The following is a 23602-nucleotide window of genomic DNA, read 5'->3' on the forward strand; positions in this document are numbered from 1 at the left end:
CTAGTTTTCCTTCACTGAATTAATACACAATACATAGTTTTAACAGAAGAAAATCTTCTGGTACCCATAATGAATACAAAATACAGGATCATACATCTTTTTATTGTTTTCTAATGGACCTTCATTGCAAACATTAATCAATTTACTTCAAGTATGTGACAAACAAAGGAAAAAGTGACAGCAATCTAGATATGTGCAATCACAGAATCTTTAGGCCTTAACTTACAGATAACACAAATGTGGTGTCATCCAACAGTTATGATCCACTGCCTTCAAATAAATGTGACTAACTGCAGCAGTCAATTTTTGTAAATCAAAAGGACCGAAAAAAAAAAGATGATGACTAATCTAAAAAAGCACTTATTGCAAAGAGGTTTTAAAAATATTTGGATCGATTCAGCAGTGGTTATGGCAGTTTGAAAATATGAATCTAATGTTACTGTAGCACAAAAAGATGTTTTCAACAGTGTTTACGATTTAATGTCATACACTTGCTGAGCAATTCTGAAAGGTTTTAAATGAGCACTGAAATATTCATTCAGTGGAGAAAATATTTCTCATCTTTTTGAGAGGCACCAAGAGTGGTTTTAAAAGACCAACAGATCTAAGAGATTTAATTATAAGGCTCATACTCCAAATAAACTGAAACATAGCACTGATGCTTTAACACTTTAGGTGTCTTTTACAGCAGTTTATGAATGATCTATTTATCTATATCTATCATTAATATTATAAACCGTTATAACTCATTCATACAAAGGAGAAACACACTGGAGTTCTTAAGCTTAATGTACTGTTGACCCATATAAAGAATTCCAAAAAGTATTTATAGGTTAGCATTTGTTCTTCGGTATACTGACTTTTTCAACTTTCAAATATATAATAATCAGTGATCTGGTAAAATTGCATATAAAGAATGTTTTTAAACAGTTGAAAAACAAAATGATAACTCTTGGTCTTTAAACCAGGAGCTATATCATCCTGAACTCACTACTGGTAAACCAATGAAGCTAAAGTAAAACAGAGGTCCTGACTCTCCATGGTCATTAAAATACCTTGGCATTTCTCAAAGAGTAAGGGTGTTACTATGGTGTCCAGGCCAAATTATATCCTGGCCATTACCAATCATGGCCTCCAATAATCCCCATCTTTTTCTTTATAACTGGATAATTATCAATTCAACTGTGTATGATGTGTTGTGTAATTACTACAAATGTCAACAAGTGATAATTTGGACTTCAATGTACTAGTGAGAAGGTTAGTGCACCAAAGAACAAAGGTTGGTACATACAGTACAAATGTACAAATGTTGTACTAAAGCTAAAGTTATAAAAAACATTAGAATCAGAATCGCTTTTATTGGCCAGTACGTGTCAGGTACAGGAATTTGCATGGGTACATTTGGAACCTGCTCACCACAAAACCCAGCTGCAAAAGGAGCATTAGCATTACAGACATAGTTACATTGGACAATATACAAAAGATGGGGGTGTCACAACACCGTCATAATATGTGCTCACGGTACGGAACATGTAGACAATACACTATATATATAAGACACAGGCACACTCACATTTTACAGTACAGTGAAAATATATAAACAATAGACATTATAGTATATGCAAAACACATGGCAAGTTCAGACCATGTGCGACAGTACTGTCTGTGGAGTAAGGTGCAACTATGTAAACGTTAGGAATGACGCACCAGTTCTTAAGCGCAAGATATACAAGATGTATGAACTAAGCAGTAATAATAGTTCAAAGTTTTTTCAGCTGAAACAGGGAGTTGTTGGAGGAGGATGCTGGTTAAGCAAGGATATGGCATTGGGAAAGAAACTATCCAGGTGTCTGTTGGTTTTAGTTTTGATTGCTTTAAAACATTTTCCGGAGGGAAGCTTTTGAAATAAATGATGACTAGGGGTGGGAGGGATCTGCAATAATCTTGGTTGCCCGATTCACTGCTCTAGGTTTGTAAAGCACGGTGAGGGATGGAAGATTGCAGCCAATCACTTTCTCAGCACACTTGATAATACGCCGCAGTTGTTTATTGGACTGTGTAGTAGCAGAGCCAAACCAGTTGATGATAGAAGAAGTAATCACACTTTCAATAATGGCTCTGTAGAACTGTATGAGAATAGATTGCGCAACGCCATGCTTCTTGAGATGTCTCAAAAAGTACAAAAGTTAGTGCGACGGGTCCATAGTCATTAAGGCAGGTTATTTTGCCCTTTTTTGGAACAGGAAAAATAACAGAAGATTTGAAACAGTCTGGCACTGTGCACTGGGACAATGATTGACTGAAAATATCTGTAAAGACTGGAATAAGTTGGCCAGCACAGTGTTTTAGTGTGGCTGGAGATACACAGTCAGGTCCTGCTGCCTTTTTACAGTTTTGCTTTTTGAATAGCCTTAACACATTCTGTTCTTTGATTAAAAGGGCATTCTCAAGACTTGTAAAAGGCGTTAAGTCTTCCTGAGAGGTTGAGTGAGAGTGGGAGTGGCACTGCAGTTGAGTGGGGTACAATAACTCATCTCGAGGGTGTGAAATATCTAGATGAGTCGCAAGACTGCCATGGACAAGGTCGTATATTATTATCTCAGTACAGATAAAGTTTGTAAGATCAAATGTTTTAAAAGCTGTAATGCAGAATGTTTAAGCACCGGATTCCTTAAACTATCAAGGTAAGATCACACATGCCTTACATTAAATAAAAAGTGCATTTCAATGAGAGATTATTTAAATCTGTTAAGAAGAAAAAAGTAATTATTTTAGCTCACTCATCTTAAAACAAAGACTAAATGTAAATTTGGACTTTACTGCCTTCTATAGAGATTAAAACTGAAATCATATTTCTCCCAACAGACAAAATTACATTATACTGTACTTCATAATATGTAGATATATTTGTACAAGAATGTATAGTTTGGAGTGTGCACAATATTAATTTGAATTAGAAAACTGACCTCAATGAGATTTAAAAGAAATTGTGCACAAGTATACATAAGAAATATATCTAATATTTGATCCGAGAGGTATTCCTATTTTAGAAAAATAAAATATTTTTGTAACAAATAATCCTCTACGCTAATCTTCAAATAATATTCAGATATTTTGAACAGTAAAGAGCTTTTCCTTGATATTCTTTCATTTATGACAATTCATTACTTATGCAACAAGTAGTGTTTCTCAGTGCTATGGAAGTGAGATTTACGGGTTTGCACTGGTTTGACAGTCTTCTATTGCAGAGTGTGCTTGTACCTAGTTGAGCCTAGCGTATGTTATTAAGCATTATTTCAACATGGCTCATACAGTCTTCTCTTTCTAGTTTCTCAAAGGCTTTATACAAGCTGTATATTGTTGTGTGGCAATGCTTCTGAAACAAAAGAAGAGTGGGTGATACCCATGCCTGCTCAGACTGTGTGGCCAAAGCCTCGACATTTTCATATGTACAGTCCTCGAGAGCCTCCATGAGGCGCTTCCAATAATTCCCAAGGGGGTGCACAGGATCTAGAAGGGCACAGAGTTTCTCGGTGCACTCGGCCGTCATCCACTGGATGGTAGCCTCCCACTTCAAGCTCTGAAGGATGGTTTGGTCATACCCAGCTAACAACACATCATGGAGGTATTCCTCCCTGCCTTTAAGTTTTGAATAAAGGTTCCTCCCACTCCGCGCGCTCAGTAAGATTTCATCTTTTGTATAAGCTGTTATGTCAACATCAGATGCATCCATCTTGTCCAGTAGGTCCTTGGAGCTCAAGAACAGCATCTCACATTCACTACCCACCTTGAACTCCTGCAGCAAGTGCTGCACTTGACAGGAAATCACGTTCTGCAACTCGTAACACTTTCGGCGAGTGTCTGGATACCTGCTCCCACTCCTCTGAGGTTTGTAGCCTCTGACTGCTATGTTGATGGATCCGCGGCCAGCAGATACCTGCACAAGAGCCTCCGCGGTGTCGATGCACTTCATCCCATCTGTCCAAATGATGAACTTTTCGGCTGAGGCCCCGTCCTCTGTGGTCTGAGTGAAAAGCTTCATCAGCCTCAGCTGAAGTCTGCAGAAGAAAGCCTGGGAGAAGAGGCCCAACTCACTCTGCCACCCAAAGGACACTCCATGGTAGACATTAAAGACTTCCTCTCTCTCCCATATGTTCGCAGGCCTCCCTTTATTAAGCCATGCCGGGACTATGTATTGCCCTTCCTTTTCGCTGAAGACTAGCTCCAGGATTTCAAGTAACCTCAAGACCGTGCTTGGAGAATCTTCGAGATTTAATAAGGATGCTATGTTTTCAGTGGTCCATTTCTCTCGCTGCAATGGTAGTGTGGAGAGAGCAAAATGGCCAAACTTGCCAAAGATGTCCTGGCATAACCACTGGACATCAAGAATGACCAAGCCATTGCCTGTCCCAGATTCAGCAGACTGTGTTGGTCCATCCACAGTAACAGTGGGGAAAAAAAGCAACTGCACAGAGAGAAAAACAATGCATTCATGCAATACTATTGATAATACACACCAGTTATGTTTTTGAATCCCAGAAATACTTTAAAGACTACTTTTAAAAATAACTACAGTAGGAGACCTCCAAATTTAACATTAGCAAATTTGCTTACTCGCAATTCGGTTTGGCCGAGGGGATCTTGTATGGAAGAAGAGCAGAGGAGATATAACCAAAGGCCGTTAAGCATAACTTTAAAATGAGCTGTGCAACTCACTAGGATTATGAGACAACTCTAGCTAGTGAGCCTCTCTCCATCCCCTGCTCAAGTGCCCACATTTAAAAGCAGCACCGAACAGTTGCAAATGTTGAGACCATACTGTATTTAGAAATAGCTGAAATAGTTGGCAGATGTAGTATGGATATAGCTGTATGCTGTAAACTTAGGATATCAGTGAATCAATCAATTATTATTCCGTAGTGTATGTTTCTATAGCAAGTACTTAAAACACCCTCAGTCCTGACTAGGACAGTTCCAGTTTTCTAATGTACTCTATTTTCTTTCCCATTCCATATATTAACCTTCACAGACATGATTTTTAGATGCCAGCTTTCCTCAATGTATTTTGTGTGGAGGACAACACTGATTCATTGCTAACCATAAGACAATATTGGCTTTAAGTATGAAATGCAAATGCCATCATATATACTGTATGTTATTGAAGATATTATTCCAATCACCTCTGAAACATTATGAAGGTATTCCACAGCAGTCCTCAGTGTTTCAACACTAATTTTTTCAAACCTGTTCTTGTTGATGGAAGCAAAGAAATCACCCCACAGCAAGTACTTTACCTACAATAAAATAATAATGAGTTATAAAAACCAAATATTCTATGTCAGTACATCATGCATATTATGTTTCACTAAAAGAGTTAAGCATGACTGCATATAAGCTATGCTACTATTGTTTCAAGGAGGAAAAATGCTAAACAAAATATGCTAATGCTATTAATTGACATCAGTGCACCTGGCTACTCATCAGTGTGGAGAAGTACTGAACAGCTGTGATGAAAGAGTCAGGCTTCCCAGCTCCTTATACTACAACACAGCGCCACTGGTGACACCACAGTCCCATATGGGCAACAAACATTTTGCCATAACATAGATTAGGATCTCTGTATTAACATCTGTTTCTTTGCTGAATTTAGCTCCGCTGTATCTTGTTTTGATCTTATTCAGACACTTAACAGAACACAGAAAACAGTTTTTCCTCACTTTTGAAGTACTGTATCTATGCTACTGGCTTGCATATCAGTGCTTACTGTAAGTCTGCCCAAAACAGGCACATTTGCCAAGCAATCCTACACTAGTAATCCAGATGTCTAATGTGTCACTAAGATGGTCAGACCTCCTTAGAATTTCCTGAAAAGAGTAAGTACATAATTAATTCCAGACACACAAAATGTAATATCCCCGTGAAAATCTTTTGGTAAGACCTTTGCTTAATGAGACTTCCAAGTTGCATGGGATGAGGATGTCATTTGACAAAAAAACTACAAATTTTAAAAACCTCTCCTGATCAAAGGATAAATCACCCTAAAATGTAAATGTTATCACCTTCAAGTACAATTAAAAGATTATAAACTGACTTGAGTCACTTACACTACCATTACATCTGATGGTATGGATTTCATCCAAAACTTCACAGCATATTCCAGGAAATTTGGTGTCTGTTGTACTCTGAAAGAAAAAAGCAGGTATCACATATCATAAAAACAAACTGAATCAAAGTACCAAACATTAAAATAAAACCAAATATAAAGAATTTAGTATACCTTGTATAGCATATAGCATAAGATTTTTTCAGATTTGTTAAAATCATGCAAATTTATTCTGAGACTGTGCAATAAAAAGCCATCTTTCAAATGTAAAGAGCATCTAATTTCCAGAACATGAAAAATGTTTTACTTAATCAGAAAACCCCAAATGGAAAAGGTTAAAAAATAATGATTAATGTGAACAAAGACTTTATGTAAATAATGTAAAGCTGTAAAAACAGAAATATTTAGATAAAATGGAGAAATAAGGGAAACATCACCATAATAATGTGATTGTAATTTTGAAATTGAAGTCTTTTTAAGGAGAACTGCAGTCTCAATTTTTTAAAGTGGTTATTAAATCTTGGTAACAAACTATATTCACTGATGTTATAGAAAATTTTAACGAAAATTTGAATTAAGCACAAAATCCTGACCTTTATGAAAATACTGCAAGTCGTCATGTTGTCGCAAACTCGCATTCGAGTTCACAAGAATTGCAACGTGATGCAGCCCTTCCTGCTCACTAGTCACTATAATGAGTAATGTAATGTGATGTTCTATATGAGCACATAAGTACAGGTTGTGCAACAGCCATTTCACCACAAAATGTTACAATGTGATCTGCATGCAGAGTTAAGAAATTAGTAGTATTTGTCAGCAAAACCGTCTCAAAATCAAGAGCAATAATTCTATTTGATTAAAAGAGATGTATTCACAAACCTGCTTGTTTACAATGTAATAGGGCCAGTTCACCTCACTGGAGGTTTTGTTGCCTGGTTCTGAATCACAGAACATGAATCACCGTGCATTCCTGAAAAGTTATTTTGTAAATTTTGTAAAGTTTTGCAAGTTAATGTGTACATTTTACTTTTACTGTGATTTGAAATACACTTATCAATGCTGCTTCTTTCCAACCTCAAAATATAAAAACAGCATTGCAGTTCCCCTTTAACTAACATATGCCAGGACATTTCTCCTTTCAGGAAATTAGGAGAGTATAATGAGGAGAACTGAAGAGATTCATAGTAAAGACATTTTATTTGACCACCCAGCAAGCTAATTACATGAATAGTTTTACATTTACATAGTCTCTTTCTGCAATTGCACACTTACTCAATATCTACTGCCACAAAGGAGGTTTAAAAGTTTTAGATAAACCAAACTTGCCATACTTCACAGCTGCCTGGACTAAATATACCAGTAAAAATAGGTCAGACAATACTGAGGGAATGGAGGGCCAGGTTTCCGTTTCTAGGAAGGTTAAATGTAAAAAGCAAAAATACTGTAAAGAAATTGAATGAACACCTAGTTTAAGTAAGAGAAAGACGATGCTTCAAGTGGGTTGCAGAAAGAGTGCTTTTATCCACCTCCGCATCTTCAATTCTAAGACCTTGGGAGAGCTGTTTTATCCAAGGTTGCAAGCTAAATTTGAAAGAATTACAGAAAAACAGAGTAGTCACTGCCAGATATATTAAAATAAAAAAACAATGACATAATTTACAGTATATGATGAGCATTATTCATTCATGTATGTTTTTTTTTAAATAATGTATATGGATTTTGGATATTGATTAAATATTTTTCACTTCACTTGGGATAACTGCTCATACATGACCGACCACGATACACTCCAGTGACTGCAGCATAAGCACTTATTTGCCTCATTTAGTAAGAGTTGATCTGACACAACACAGCTGATGAGATGATTTAACCTGAGAAATTTTTGAAAACTGAGAACAGCACAGAAAGGAACCAATATCAATACCATTTATCAGCAAACACTTTTGTGCTTTTAAGTATGTTGGGATCTGGACTAAGTCTGCAGTCTGTTGCTCACCCTCGGAAGGGTTAAACCTCCAACAATTTCCAACCTATCAAGATTTAACAGACAAATGTAGTCCATCAATGAAAGGCCACGATTTAGAAGACAAGGAGTCATGACACTTCAAAAAGAATGACGGGGAGGTCCAAGTGTGTCAAGTTGCAACAGAACTAATACGAGATGGCAATATGAACACACAGCACTACTTTGAATGAATCTGGTACTTCACTTGTTTGTCTTCCTTTAAGCTCAACTTGACACTAAAACATTCCTGCAGGACTACGCACATCCTTATCCTGTTCATTTAACAACGCCTTTCTTGTGAAATGAAAATGTGACAGTTAAGCCAAGGACGACCTCTCTGCCAGACTTCAGCAGATGGAAATGGGACAGAATCCCACAACACAGTATCTGCAACCTGGTACAAAGCATGTGGTGCAGATGTACAGGATGCATTTCTTCAACAGTGGCCACACATTACAAGCCTGTTATTTTCACATTAGACCCCTTGCTGATGACAGATGTTCATCAGCATAATGGACGTCCCAGCAGCAGGTCTGTTCCACAAAATGTCAGAAAAAAAGATTGTCATTTTCATCATGACACCTTTGTAAATCTGTTGCAGTTATTAATGTTATGTTTCGTTTGATGCCCCATATACAGTATAAGAAACATTAATCCTTCAGGTTTGTGTTGCTTGAGCAGCCAAAATGAACAATTATTTTAAAAATGATCAATAAAGACATTTTGCTCATCCATGATCACTACCTGAAAGGAATTGTTAACATAAAGGTTAACTTCTGTTTACGAATTTAGATATTACTCATTAATTTCTTTTTTACATGTATGTAAACATGAAACACAAAGATGCTCACCAGTAAGCACACCCTGTCTTTTTAACTCCATATTATTCCATTAACAAAGAGAACAAATAAGGAATAAGCAAGTAAACTTAATTTAAGTCACATTACCTGAACAATTTACTGTATGAATACAGTCATTAAACTTAATCTCCAGCTAATGTCTAGGTTTAGAACTACAGGCCTATACTTAATTCCAAAACACAATTTTCATGCAAATTAAAATGTTTTTCAACCTTTCAATTTGTATTATTATCTCTAGTTATTCTGATGGAATATCATTTGTCCTGCAGACAGAAGAAACGTGACAAGTGGGAGAAGTCCATTTTGCCATTACAGCCCACTTTGTTTTATTGGCAAATATAACCTTGTTCCTAGGAGGCCTCAGTTTCAGTGTGAATCAGTAAAATATTCTGCACCAATAATGCAGGTGGGTGTGCAGATATTTGTATCTGGCTGAATAACGCTATAATGCAAAAGTGAAACTGAGCTTCATGTAACAGCTTTAAACACCAAGTGAAAGTGCCAGGCCAATCTGTTAAGGGTCCTTGTAAGTACAGTATGTGTATAGTAGCCCCAGTCATGCTGCCAACCTGCTGTAGCTGTGCCACACACTCCTCCAACCTCTTTCTGAGTGTCTGCAGATCACTGGGAGATTTACAGTTCACACTCAGCACTGTTGTGTCAATATCCAGGTTAGTGCCCAGTTCTCTCACACGGCTCTGCACAATATCAAAGAAATGGTTCACTGAAATACAAAGAAGCAGAAATAGCATGGATAATTTTAATTTTTGTATTAAATAATAGAGGTTATCATTAACAACACAATGTGAACCTTAAAACAATCTTTGGGATTACAAGAACATCAGGCTACTGATATGAGAAAAAAAGAAAGCAATATATATAGTACATAAGTGTATATTTACCTATTTATATTTCACTGCATATTTAACTGTGTAAAATCACTTCCAATTTTGTAAAAATGTAAACACATACACAAGATTAAGTCATTCATAGGGAAACAACAAATAATCTAAAATCCCTATTTCTTATAATAAAATTATCCATTTATTCAGCTCAATATATACTAAGTATCAGAAGAAAATTGAAGTACCACTTTCAGCCGCAGATGATTTACTGAGTTATTAACAGGAAAATGATCATTTTTTGTTCCTGCAGCAGGTGCCCTGACATTTTAATGCAGGCAAATTCATTATGCTGATTAACATTTGTCATCAATTAAGGGTGCACCAGGAAAGTCACAAGCTAGTAGCATGTGTAGCCACTGATGGAAGCAACACAAGCAATCTACAGTACTACATATTCTTTGCACCAGGTTCCAGATGCTGTCTTGTGGGTTCCTGTCCCATTCCTCTCATAGTGCCAACACAAGCCCATGCCTTTTCTCTGGTCTCTGCACCCTAGATGCCACACCCCAGCTCTTCCCACAAATCCTCAAAACGGCTCAAGTCTGGCAAGCAGGGTGTCTGTCCACTGCGCATTTTGTCAAATTCTCGGCTCACAAGAGATCCGTTAAGGGAGCAGCATGAAGGCATGCATCGTCCTGCTGGAATGCTGTCACATCAGGATGAGTCCGCAGGAAGGGCAGCAGGTGAAGCCCCAGGACTTGGTTAATGTAGCGTTACGCAGTCAGAATCCCAATCCCGCCCACTCCGACATTCAGAAATGCCCATTCATTGGTCTTATACACAATAATTAGTGTATAGTTCAGAAACCCGGCACTACACTTGCTCATGCCCATAAGGGCGGTCTACACACAACTTTTATTCACCATTAAAGAGGACTTTAGATCAATTGCTGGTGAGTCCACCTGAGGTGACTTAGTCCGGCCTCCAACATACTTGGTTCTTTACTGTGTTTTGCTTTATTGATTTACATTGGGTTAAATCACCTCATCATCTGTGCTCAACCAACTCTCTAATTCAGTCAAAATTCAGTAAATCAGTTTATTTTGTTTTTCTAAAGACACACATGTACAGTATGAACAGAGTTCATGAGTTTCTTTTGATATTCAGCACATACTGTACTGCATTTAAACAGCTATGATAAGCTTGGACCATGAAGAAATTAGGTGATTTCAGCTGCAGATAATGAAAACAATGTGGTATTTGAGAACAAGCACTGACATTTAACAAGTTCTTTTACTCTTTTAACAAGTTGCAGCATCTTCTAAACTTGTAGCAAATGAGCATGTACTTTTTGTATGGCATGATCAGAAAACACTGAAACGTAATGGTACTTCAATTGAATCAGAATGAAACAAAACTGCACAGTATATAGGTGTCAATTTGTAGAACCAAAATGTTAAAAATAACCGCTTCATAACCTTTTTTTGTTTTAGAAGCAAATGGACAGCAATGGAAGACAAGCCTGGACAGAATTGGTCAAATCAGTCACTCTCAGATCACTTTCAGCATTTCACTTTATTGCAGTGTTCTATTTTCGAGTGCAACAGCTGTAAGAATGAATCATTTTGTCAAAATTCATGAAATGTATTTAGTGTAACAAAATGTATAGGCCAATCACAATGTTGTCTTTAGCTGTTAAGATATTTTAATTTTAATTTAATGGTCGCTTGGTAATTTTAACAGTTATACTGGCAACAGCTGCCACTCTGCCAAATCAATTTAGACATTTTGTATACAAACGATTCTAAACCTGTCACACACACATACATATTTGCACTCTTAAGTCATACTGCCAGCTTACCAACTTCGTCTTTGCACTCAATTTCCAGTGTATCCTTGTGACTGCCGACAAGGAACACCTTGGCTTTGTGTGCAACACCGCTGTTCCTGCAGACATTTAGAAACCGCAGCCAATACAACACCTACAGAATGCAGGAAAAGTAAATATGTGTTCAGTCAAAATAACGGTTTTCAGAGTTCTGACTACATGCATGCATATTTGGTACTATACCCAATTTGGATAATGGTTATTATTATTTTTTGTCTTGGACGGTGGAAAATCATAGGACTGTTTTGTGAATTGCATTAACTGGACATCTTGGTTCTTAAGAAACGATCAGTTCACTTTATTGGCAACATACTGTACAATTTCTTGTATTAGGAATTTGTCTTTCAATGAGACACACAGACAGGGAGAGAAGCTTGGGGTCAGAGCACAGGGTCAGCCATTTATACAACACCCCTGTAGCAGTTGAGGTTAAGGGCCTAACTCAGGGGCCCAACGGAGTAGGATTCCTCTGCCAGCCACGGGATACAAACTGGCAACCTTCCAGCCAGAGGGGCAGATCCTTACCCACAGAGCCACCGCACCGCCCCACTAAGCACTTAAGCAACACTAAGAAGCAGTTGTCCAGAAAACATTATGTGTTTGCATAGCTTTTTCTTCCCATATTTTAAAATATAGTATAGTATGAAAATTATTTGTATTGAAAGCCACTATTTCTATTGAGTGCTAAAATTTCTATCTGTACAGTATGTCCTTAGAACGTTTTGTGCCCACTTTACCTGCTTCAGAGCTTCAGACTGAGTGCCACCCTTGTCACACTGAATGTTCTCCAGGCTGAAGACAATGCAGTAAAGAACATTCCCACTCTCTGTTGACAACAGCAGGGAGTGTGTGAAGTAATACTCCATCTGTCCAGCAAAGTCCCAGATCACCACTTTCCCTGCTGTGATTAAAACACAAAGCAACAAATAATTGTTGTGTATTTGTGGCTGCTGATATTTGTCAGCAGCCATATCACCCTGCAACTCACAACGGGCAACCCACTGAAGCTAAGCAGGTGTGAGCCTGGTCAGTACCTGGATGGGAGACCTCCTGGGGAAAAAACTAAGGTTGCTGCTGGAAGAGGTGTTAGTGGGGCCAGCAGGTGGCGCTCACCCTGCGGTTCATGTGGGTCCTAATGCCCCAGTATAGTGACGGGGATGAGACGTAAAACCGAGGTCCTGACTCTCTGTGGTCATTAAAAATCCCAGGGCGTATCTCGAAAAGAGTAGGGGGTGTAATCCCGGCGTCCTGGCCCAATTTCCCATTGGCCCTTACCAATCATGGCCTCCCAATAATCCCCCTCTATGAATTGGCTACATTACTCTGCTCTCCTCCCCACTAATAGCTAATGTGTGGTGAGCGTTCTGGCGCACTATGGCTGCCGTTGCATCATCCAGGTGGATGCTGCACATTGGTGGTGGTGGAGGGGAGTCCCCATTACTTGTAAAGTGCTTTGAGTGGAGTGTCCAGAAAAAGCGCTTTATAAGTGTAAGCAATTATTATTATAATTCAAACTGGATCAAAGAGTCATTTTTAGCATCATAACGTATGAAGGGAAGCAAAATGAAATACCAGTTCTTGCCTTGGGCATCTGCTTATGCAGAGTCTGCATGTTCTGTTCATGCTAGCATGGGTTTACTTCAGGTGCTTCAGTTTCCTTACACTTCCGAGAGACCTAAAGGAACTAAGGAATTGTCTACTCTAACTTTCTGTTTCACCATGGCCCTGCAATGGCCTGGAGCCCTCACCAGGGGGCACCAGTTGCATGCTCTCAGTCCCACTTTGTGCCCTGTGCTTCCATAAATAAACACTTTTTAAGCCTTCTTCATGAGTTGACTGTTTTTTCTCTAGGAAAATAACATTGATACAGTTCTGGAAATATGTTGCTCCTGTTATGGCAAAAAAAGGAAATCATGTTTAGTGGAGGTGTTATTTTATATAAAATGGAAAACAGAAATCATAATTCAAAATCTCCTTAGGTTAAGTTTTTTTTTTCTAGGGTAAAAAAAAAAAAATAGACTACAAAAAGTGAACTGGCGAAAGTGCACTGGACTTTGGATGCTTTCCTTGATGGGTTGGGCTGTTGGAGACAGTCACCTGTTCCTTTTGTGCTCAGTTAATCAGAGTTGGCAGCTGCTGCTTATCTGGGCTACTTTAGCAGATGCAGATCTGCAATGACATGACATGTTGACAGATCTGCCTACTCAGAACCCAGACTAGAGGTTGTGACACATTTTTTCTTTATTTAAGCATTTGTGTGATGCACAGGTCTGCACAAACGAAAGAGCAGGTTTCCTCTTCCTTCCCTCCATGATAAAGAACTGACTGAGCTGATACCACACCCCTTCAGTGAGCATCCTTCAGTTTTCTAATGATGTCTGACATACTCTTACATTTCTGACACCATCTGTAACACTTCATGCCGATATCAGTATAAATAAACTTCAAGCGACTGTTAATCGCATTTATATTTCGCTTTCAGGCTTATTTATTTCATGTTTTGTTAATTCTCCTTCCTAGCATCCCTTAACACTTACATGAAAGCCTTTCAATGTCAGAAATTCACAGCTGTTTTCATGGACACCTGTTTAATTTTGTCAAACTGTCCTATACCTCATTCATTTAGCCTTTTTACACAGATGCCAAGAAATGCAGTATCTAAAAGTCAAGAAGAACAGAAAACACTTAAAATAAACAGTCATAAAATATATTTCAACCATAAAAAAGGACACGAAATCTAACTTATTTCAACACTTGGCTAGCTTGGTCAGTCATATCCTCAGATATACAACGATCAATTGTCTTTAAAATATTATTAAAATCTAATTGTGTAATTTCACTGATTGTTTCAAGTCATTGAATTCTAACAGACATTTGGAGTTGAAGAGAAATACAGACTAAAGGCACAGCAAGGCAGGCCCTTACATTAACAACAGGTAAAGAAAATAAGCTTTTTCCAAACATTACAAAATGCATGTCCAACAAACCAGTCTCCTGTCAATCATTCTTCAAAAACAACTGAAACTTTTTTGACCAGCTTTTTACTTCTCCATCTTGTTAATGTTCTGCTTAGCAAGAGAGCTGTTGACTACTAACACAGCGGTTGTTTCACTTCAGCATGATATAAACACACGGTATTATTGTATAGCTAATTCCTACAATTATTTAAAGAATTCCTTGCTAATAGGTGTAAAGAACTGTTTTTTTACAACAAAAGCAAATAAACATACAGAATCTTTAAAGCATAATGCATTATATATGACTCCTGATATCAAACAGACACATTTTATAATTTCCAACAGTACTTAAACCAGATACAAACACAAAACATTCAGACAACAAAGGACTATTTTTCTAGTGACACAGAAATGTACCATGGAATACTGACCTTTTAATATACAGTATATTTTATCATACATAGATAAAATAGGGCCAGTGGTTTGCATTGTAGCTTCAGAGCACTGGGGCCATGGGTTTAATCCCTGGGATTCTATCTGCATGGAGTTTGTATCTTGTTCCCATGGGTTTCTTCCAAGTGCTCCGGTTTCCTTCCACAGTCCAAAACAAAAACCTAATGGTACTCTAGATTCACTGGCTTCTGGGAAACCTGGCCCTGCTGTGAGTGTGGATAACTGTGTCTGTGTTCCCAGCAATGGATTTGTGTCCTGCCTTGAGCCCAGTGCTTCTTGGGATATGCTCTGGCTACTCAAGATCCCGAACTAGATAACGTGGTTAGAAAAGGGAAGGATAGATAAAATATTGGAGATATCTTATACCTCCAATATTTATCAGGACACATGATTGATTTCTTTCCTTAAGAATTTACTCTGTTTCTTTCAATAGGAAGAAGAAACTCAGTTTATGAGACTATATTACCTGAAAGGTTACCCTCGGTAATGGCAACACCCTGGGTAGAAGAAGGTGGATCTGGTCTGCTAAACCAGTACTGGAACTTGGATAGAAATCCATCCTAGAAATAAAAAGAACAATCAGTAAACAACGAGGGAAAGTTTTAATTCATTTGAAATAATGACATCAAAATGACTGCCAGTGAAACAAGTGAAAACCTTTAGTGCACTGCAGACAATCCTCTTGTGTATCAGCTTAGCTGCGACAAGCTTCACACATAAATCTACACGAACCACAGTGTAAATTAAAGCCCTGGGACATTTCCTGGCTTTAGTTGTCTTTTATACACAAACAAAAAACAGAATACCTAGCTCACATAAGCCCTAACTAAACCCTAGACAACTTTCTGGAACAGCTAATTTTTTGTACTCAGTATAAAATCCTTTACTGAAAGAGGATTACCTCCACCTCTGAGACCTACGTGACCTCAAACTTCTTATACACCCTATACACTAATTTTTATACCCAAGAGTGCAATTAAACCAACACTCCATTACCATTGCTACATTCCTGCTCATCGTTCAGACTCCATTACCTGCTGCTGCTGCAGTGTCTTAGCAAGTGTAGTCTTTCCTACTCCAGAGTGTCCACAAATGCACAGCTTTGCCACTCGTCGATCAATTGGTTTACTCTCCTTCAGGAGATCCCTGATCTGCAGCTCCTGCAAGGAGCACAAGCAAAATATATTTCACGGAATAATCTCAGACACAGGTCAGACACAACCAATTGCTAGCAGTCATTGAGCATGAAGCAGATGGTTTTAAACTCTTCTTTTCAGAACACTAAGGAGGAAAATGTTTACAAAAAATATTGACTGTAAAGAAACATAAAATGTACAAAATAAAGCAGTTCAGCAAAAAGACTGCCCACATACAGAAGCAGTGATTACTTGATATACAGAGGCATGACAAATTAAAACAAAAAAACTAGACGTAGTGGAATTGCACAGTTTTTTCACAACTTATACAGTATACCTTCCATGTGAATGTCTGTATCAGGCCTTGCTGTATTGTATATACACTAATCCCATGTCAACACTGTTAATTTTAACTCAGCAGGGTCTAGAAAGCAGTATTTAATTAAGACAAATGACCTAGATATTATTGATTAACAGTTGCAGAGGACATAAGGGATCATTACTCTCGATAACGAAGGATGGTTTTGTCGTACATTACACTGAAGTCAGTCATCTCATACATGCATACACAGTATGCACATCATCTCCCATTATCTCTCTATAATACAGCAGGTTGAGGAAATTCAGTGGCAGACCATTAAAATAATACAGTGACTGGTAACTCCAAACAAGTTGCATGGCATTCTTTGTAAAACGAACATCCCACGTGAAGTAGAGAATTGTTGTTTAATTGGTGCCACTTATCTGGACTGTGCTAGCGGTTGGAGACGCAAGGATGACTCACAGATTTATATATGTTTTGTCACCATGGCTGAGGTGCTGCTCACAAGTTACTCCCCACTCCCTGGAATTCCACAGCTCTCAAGTGGCTATGGCAACACACATCTTAGTGCGAGTCGCCCGTGTTCACCCCCACCTCCACTTTTATGAAGAAAAAAATAACCTGAGTTTTTTGCTGGAGCAGAACTTCAGACTTGGAAGGAAGATTACTCTGTCTGGCCACATCTAACACTCTCAGCCCATCCTGTTATAGAAGCAGGACACAAAAGTTCAGAAAAAAATGATAACAATTACAACTTTTTGTGCTTGACATGGTAACGCGAGTAAGGCAAAGTGGTTTCTGTTTCATTACAGAACATGAACAGGAGCAACCCTAGATAATCTTTAGACTCAAAAAGTGCATGCTTTACAATTCCTTGGTTGGATGGACAAGGGTTCTTGATTTTCTATTATGTAATACACATCAAGAGTATGAAGTTGTAGACATGTATATATCATGAAACCACCACTGTGTAAATGACTTACCTTGTTCCTGTATAATAAACATGGACCCAATTCTTCTACCATCCAGCTGAGCAATTCACAGTAATCATCTCCGTTCTTATTACCTGTTCCCCTCACAGCACTGAAAAGAGCTGTCTCAGAATTCTGTTCCAAGATAAAATGGACAGAAATGTAAGGATTCAACCATCCATAACTCCATATGTTTGAGGTCAGATGTGTTCTATTATCCATTAGAAAAAAAGTGAAGCCAAATATAAATCTCTTATGTATTTTTGCAATAGGTGGGATGTTGTCCTAATCAGAACAGCTAAGAAGAAAGTTTGTTCTCTTCGGGGTAAAACTCATGATGGTTTATGATCTGAAAATGTTTCAATTTTCAATAATCATGCATTATTTTTTCTTTAATGTTTTAACATATGCAAGCTTGGTAAAATCAATAACTGTAGAGGGTAACTGTTCCTTTCCCTGTTCTTTCACAATACTCTCTTAAAGTTACTAATTTTGATTTGCAACAAAATGCTGGCCATTATAATGTAGATTTGCATCAATATACACAAAAAAAAACTCTGCTCAACAATTAACTTACTAGAGAATTTTGAAAACCCTGCTCTAAAACAAAGATTTTCTGTAACTGTAAAGGGTGAAAATCTACTGAAAGGCAGCTTAGATATTGAAACTAGAGATTTCAAGCTTTTAATTTAGATAGTTTGGGAAATAAAACTAATTTTATCTAGAATTAGAAGAGGGAAACCCATTAGTTAGACTGATTAAATTAATTGCACCTTAAACTCAGGAGGATCAGGCATCACAAAATTTTATGCATTAAAGTAGTTCACATTCATGCATTAAGCATCTTTTAACACAGACGTACTCAACTAAAACCACCACCCTACATTCACTTTATTGATTAACAGTGTATCTCTTGCAGTCAAGGAAGGTTGTTTTCCATTAACCTAAAGTGAAATTGAGGTGATTTAATTTGTGGCATACCACAGGGATATATACTAGAACCAATAGTCTTCTTAATGTCTATCAAAGATTTAGACTGTGGTATAGTTAACTAGCCACATTTGGAAATGATACTAAAATAGGAGGATGAATAAATTAACGAAGCAGAAAATGAAATTACAAAACTCAACAGATTTCGATAAAACCCAAGACTCGGAAAACTCCTGGCACATTTAATAATATAGACACACAAGATCTTGCATGTGCAGAAGGTAGTAAAAAACATCTGAGTGTTCAGTTTGACACATCACATGCTCTAGACACTGTGAACAATAAAAAAAGCAAAAAAAATGAATTGATTATTAATGTTAATATAAAAGCAACTGCTTACTTTGTTTTTTGCCTGCATGGAAGCCCCATTCCGAACCAGCATCTGACAGATGGACAGCGCCCCTCTGGCAGCTGCAGAGTGCAGACAGGTGTCCCCTCTCTGAGAGTGAGAGAAGAGGACTGAGGCACCATCACCGTTTTAAAAATGGTAAAAAATTCTCAAGCACAAAATGTCATGTAATTAAACAAATGATAATTCAATGTTACAAATTTAGAGATTAGTGAAGCTGGGACAATAAAGTTTGTAAATATATTCACTTAATTAACCTTAATAACGGAAAATACCTTGCCCAACATCTGGGTAAAAACATCCAGACTTCAGTTCTCTCTACTGTCACTTAGGAGAGAAATTTTAAGAATGGGATTGACGAAAAATAAAGGTAAACTAAGAATGAAGGGCAGTAGTTATAAATGAAGAAGGAAAATGTGAATATTATCAGTCGACAGATCACTATACACTAAGTCTACAAAATCATTTAGAAGCTGCTGTGCACAACTCACATGGAAGTAACATAATAAAGGTCATTTTAATTTGTTTTTTGTAAAGCCATTTTCTGGATTTATTTCATATTATTTCAGATGTGTTTATAATGGCTCCAACACCATTCCTGATATTTACTGGAGCCAGTATGACTCATTGCTGAATAAACAAACTGGTTCGTAGATTAAGTACCTTATTCCTCAGCAGTACATTGGCTCCGTGTCGCAGAAGTAAACAACAGATGTGTTCGGAATTCTGAGAGACCGCAAGATGGAGTGGAGTGTCACCATTCTACAAATACATTAAATTGTGTTTCTGACACAAAAGCAGAAATCATGCAGACAGCTGATAAGTCACTATGACAAAATATCATCAAACTCCGTCTCCGGTCAAATAATCTGACTCACAGAGTGGCAGGTGATGTGTCGCTGACTTGAAGAACACCAGATAGACTTCTGTCACCTTTCTCAGTCAGAACAGCCCCCAGATCTGAACACTACTGAAAACTGAAAGAACTAGCGGGATGTGCTGTTGATCTGAATTAAACTGAATCACCCTTTATTACCCCAAAGGGAATCTGCCCTGCACATCAAGAGTTCTTATCATATAACATACAATATGTGACAATAAAACAGTACTGCAACAGTACAAAACCATGATACAAAACAACATTGCTCAGTCAGAACTCAACTGAGTATTTTAAGATTAAAAACAGGCAATTAGCTGGTAAAGTGTCTAAAACAGCACCAATAATAAGATCCCTACCTCAAATCAATGAGGTAGTGATCCCATTCCCCATAACTGGCTTCACAACCTGGAGGGATGGTGACCTTGCTACACGGATCACACTAGGAAGGGACTTGACTTGACTCTAAATATTTCAGAAATCTGTAGAATACTGGCAACACCCTGTTCAGGCTTTTCCTGCTCCTTGCAAAATATCATTTGATGTGGGCTGTTAGTATTTTGGACATGAAGGGTGCATTATGTTTTTCTGAACACACTTTATAGCTCACACTTCACTTCAGCTGACCTTACAGTCTGTGTCATGTCTGATCTGGCATCATTTTCTCTGTAGAAAATGGAGTTCTATAGACAAGTAGATTTGTATTTTCATAAAGAATTTAGAACTATTCCAGAATGCAAACAGCAATCTTTGAGTATGCATGTAGGAGTAAGGATATGAACATGATTTTGTCAAGGTACATTTAAACAAACATCACAGCACAGTTATATCTAAAATCAGCAGCTCATACATACTATTAAATCCTTGCATTACAACAAAAAGAAAACAGTAATGAAGTTAGCATGTATAAACTCACAAACACACCTGTCTGGGTTGTCGACTGAGTAACAACAGTGCCTTGTGGATGCATCTCAGTGGAGTGTAATCGATTGTCTTTCACTCATACCATACATCATGGTATTGATTCCTATGCTCAAGTACTGGAAATACAACATCTCCCCAGAATATTATCCACAACACCATGTTTTAAAATGTCTGCATCACTTACCTACAAATTTCATGGTACAGTATACTGTATGCCCAAATTCACCATTTCCATGGTCATAGCCATGTGTATGGGAGAATATCGGAGAACTGAAGTGTGTACTGTATAGTGGCATAAGCCCTCTTATGATTTTAGTACATTACCTGGTTCTGAGAATTGCAGTCCGCGCCTTTGGACAACAGACATTCAACAGCCTGCACTATCTTCCCCGACACAGCCTCGTGAAGAGGGGTGGAGAGATTCTGAGCCACAAAAACAGTGCATTCAGAAAACTATTGTGCCAGACCACAGTGAGACACACAAATTCCATATAATTTTAATAAGAACATATCATGTATGAACATAAAGATTAATATAGTAATATAAAGAATATGAACATAAATATGATCATGCATATTTAGTATTATAACTTATATAGACAGCAGAAATCACTCAGAAATGACTAATGTTCCACACATACAGTGGTGTGAAAAAGTCACTTTTTCACACAGGGCCATGTAGGTTTGGATTTTTTTTCCCTTAATAGCAAAAACCTTCATTTAAAAACTGCATTTTGTGTTTACTTGTGTTATCTTTGTCTAATATTTCAATTTGTTTGATGATCTGAAACATTTCAGTGTGACAAACATGCAAAAAAATAAGAAATCAGGAAGGGGGCAAACACTTTTTCACACCACTGTACATGTGTTTGTGCAAGCCTTTTTTGAGCATAATCATAAATGGAGAGTTAGAGAGTTAGTGTGGGCTGAGATTTTATACTGGGAAACCTTTTAGAACCCTCCCATCACCCACAGGATGAGTGAAGCTACAAACAGACAGTAAGATTAAAAGAGGTATTCTTTTATTTTTTTTGTCTTCAATTAAACCCTTCTCTTGTTTCCCCATATTAGACTTCACTTAAATTACAAGATTAAGACATTCTGGTGGGGGGGCAGAGTAAGACAAGCATACGGCCCAGTGACTCTAAAGCAGGGTACCAGCGAGCCCTTCTTTCTGTTTTATACTTTAACTTCTGCGGCACACCACCACCACCTTGTGGACAAAGTGTGCATAAGGCACACATTTATATTCAATAGTCCCCACCTTATGGCTCTGAAGATTGACAGCCTCCGGCACCTTCAGCAGCAGCTCTGTAAGGACCTCTATGTTTCCGCCAAAGGCAGCAAAATGAATAGGAGTGAGTCCATCCTGCAGGGACACCAATGGTCAACATTTTTAAAAATGAATCATTTCTGCATTAGACTCAGTGACAACCTCAAAATAAGCAATGAAGCATTTCATTACAGTGATTTCAGTGCGGCAGCTCTGTTCTACCTGTAACCTTAAGTGTACTTTGAAAGAAAGGACACTCTAAGTGAAAAATAAATTGTGACCAGAGAACCAGACAGACCCACCATATTTTCGTGTAGTATATTCCCCCCACTGCAGACCAGCAAACGGGCCACTTCCCTGCTCCTATTGTGGGCTGCATAGTGGAGAGCAGTGTTGGAGAACTGAGGCAAAACAGAAATGTTAGGCTTTGTAGAACAAAGAAAAAGTCAAATATCCATGTCTGAAGCAATAATTAGCAACGTTATTCCCGGTAAAAAGGTTTAAAAATTCAACAGGCTTCTTTGTGTTACCTCATCACAGTAGTTGATGTTGACACCTTGTTGTGTCAGGTAATCCTGGATAGTCTGAAGTGGATGGGTTTTGACGACTCTGAGAAACTCTTCTTCACTCATGTTGGCTCTTACAGTCCTAGAAAGAAGACAGATAAGATATGTTACATGGAAAAAAGGTCTGTAAAACCTGAAAAGAATGGAAAATTCAACCTGTTTTTTCAAAGTTATAGAATAACTACTAGCTAAAGCAGCTAAACCCCAGTACTTTATGACTGTACACAGAATTGTGTATATACCCCTAAATAAACCCTTTATTTCACTATACACAAGTCTGTGTATACAGTACCTCATTAGCTCTGTCTTAAGGATTTTAGAATTCTTCATCAAAGCTTTTAAAGCAGGCAGAAAAGCCATTCACTGTCTCATGTCAAGTGCAGTACAGAACATTTTTATCACAGAGACTATTCCCATTGAGACAGCACAGTGGTGCTATCTGCATGGAGTTTGTATGTTCTCCCCATTTTTGCATGGGTTTCCTCCCACAGTCCAAAGACATATTGGCAGGTTAATTGGCTTCTGGTGTCTCAAGCGCAATGGTTTGTGTCTGTGTGCCCTGCAATGGACTGGCGTCCCAGGCTCCAAGCCACCGTGACCCTGAATTGCATAAGTTATTAAGTGATGGTGACTATTCCCAGTGAAGTGAAAACGTCTAACTTTCATTCCTACCTAATTAATAAGCTAAGACCCACACACAGTCTTTTGAATCTAAAAACGGTACATATGTCCATGCAATGTGCGTACGCTAACAGCATTATAAACTGTTAAGTCTCACGAAACAATGTATTAAACATTCCCAAAAACGTTTATAGAAAACACACGTACGAGCTTCAGTCTTTTGAGCAGGAATATAGTGTCTGGAAATGTCACTGTTAAATACTACATTATTCGTATTACACATAACATTTCGCTTCATATTGATTTGAAGACAATATCATCTACACCTTTAAAAGTTTTTAAAAAGTTAAAGCTAAATACGGCTCTACTTTCCAAAAAACACATGGACCACTCACCTATACTTCCTCTTTCAAACGCGCAGAAAAGTGCATAATGGGAGATGTAGTCAATGACACTCCTAGG

The 23602-nt window shown here is 37.9% G+C and overlaps 1 protein-coding gene across 1 annotated transcript; it reads right to left on the reverse strand.

Annotated features, from left to right (window-relative positions):
* Window positions 1-83: 83 nt before the first annotated feature.
* LOC107077995 (death-associated protein kinase 1-like) lies at window positions 84-23568 on the reverse strand. The gene is made up of 17 exons (XM_015352265.2): window positions 23536-23568; window positions 22484-22601; window positions 22256-22354; window positions 21945-22049; window positions 21005-21103; window positions 19543-19641; window positions 18871-18969; window positions 17553-17675; window positions 17191-17271; window positions 16146-16271; window positions 15578-15671; window positions 12439-12602; window positions 11675-11795; window positions 9538-9692; window positions 6105-6182; window positions 5181-5294; window positions 84-4465 (listed from the first exon to the last, which is right to left on the reverse strand). Exons 2-17 carry the CDS (start codon window positions 22583-22585, stop codon window positions 3272-3274), a joined length of 2853 nt encoding a protein of 950 aa, XP_015207751.1. The 5' UTR covers window positions 22586-22601; window positions 23536-23568; the 3' UTR covers window positions 84-3271.
* Window positions 23569-23602: the final 34 nt, after the last annotated feature.

The sequence above is a fragment of the Lepisosteus oculatus genome, chromosome 7, assembly GCF_040954835.1.
Source record: "Lepisosteus oculatus isolate fLepOcu1 chromosome 7, fLepOcu1.hap2, whole genome shotgun sequence".
Taxonomy (NCBI): Eukaryota; Metazoa; Chordata; class Actinopteri; order Semionotiformes; family Lepisosteidae; genus Lepisosteus; species Lepisosteus oculatus.

Coding starts and splice junctions, on each gene's coding strand:
- LOC107077995 (XM_015352265.2), bottom strand. CDS start 22,585: ATGAGTGAAGAAGAGTTTCTCAGAGTCGTCAAAACCCATCCACTTCAG. Junction 17,676..18,870: donor CCATGCAGGCAAAAAACAAA/GTAAGCAGTTGC, acceptor ATCTTGGAACAG/AATTCTGAGACAGCTCTTTT. Junction 12,603..15,577: donor TACCGAGGGTAACCTTTCAG/GTAATATAGTCT, acceptor TTTTAATCACAG/CAGGGAAAGTGGTGATCTGG.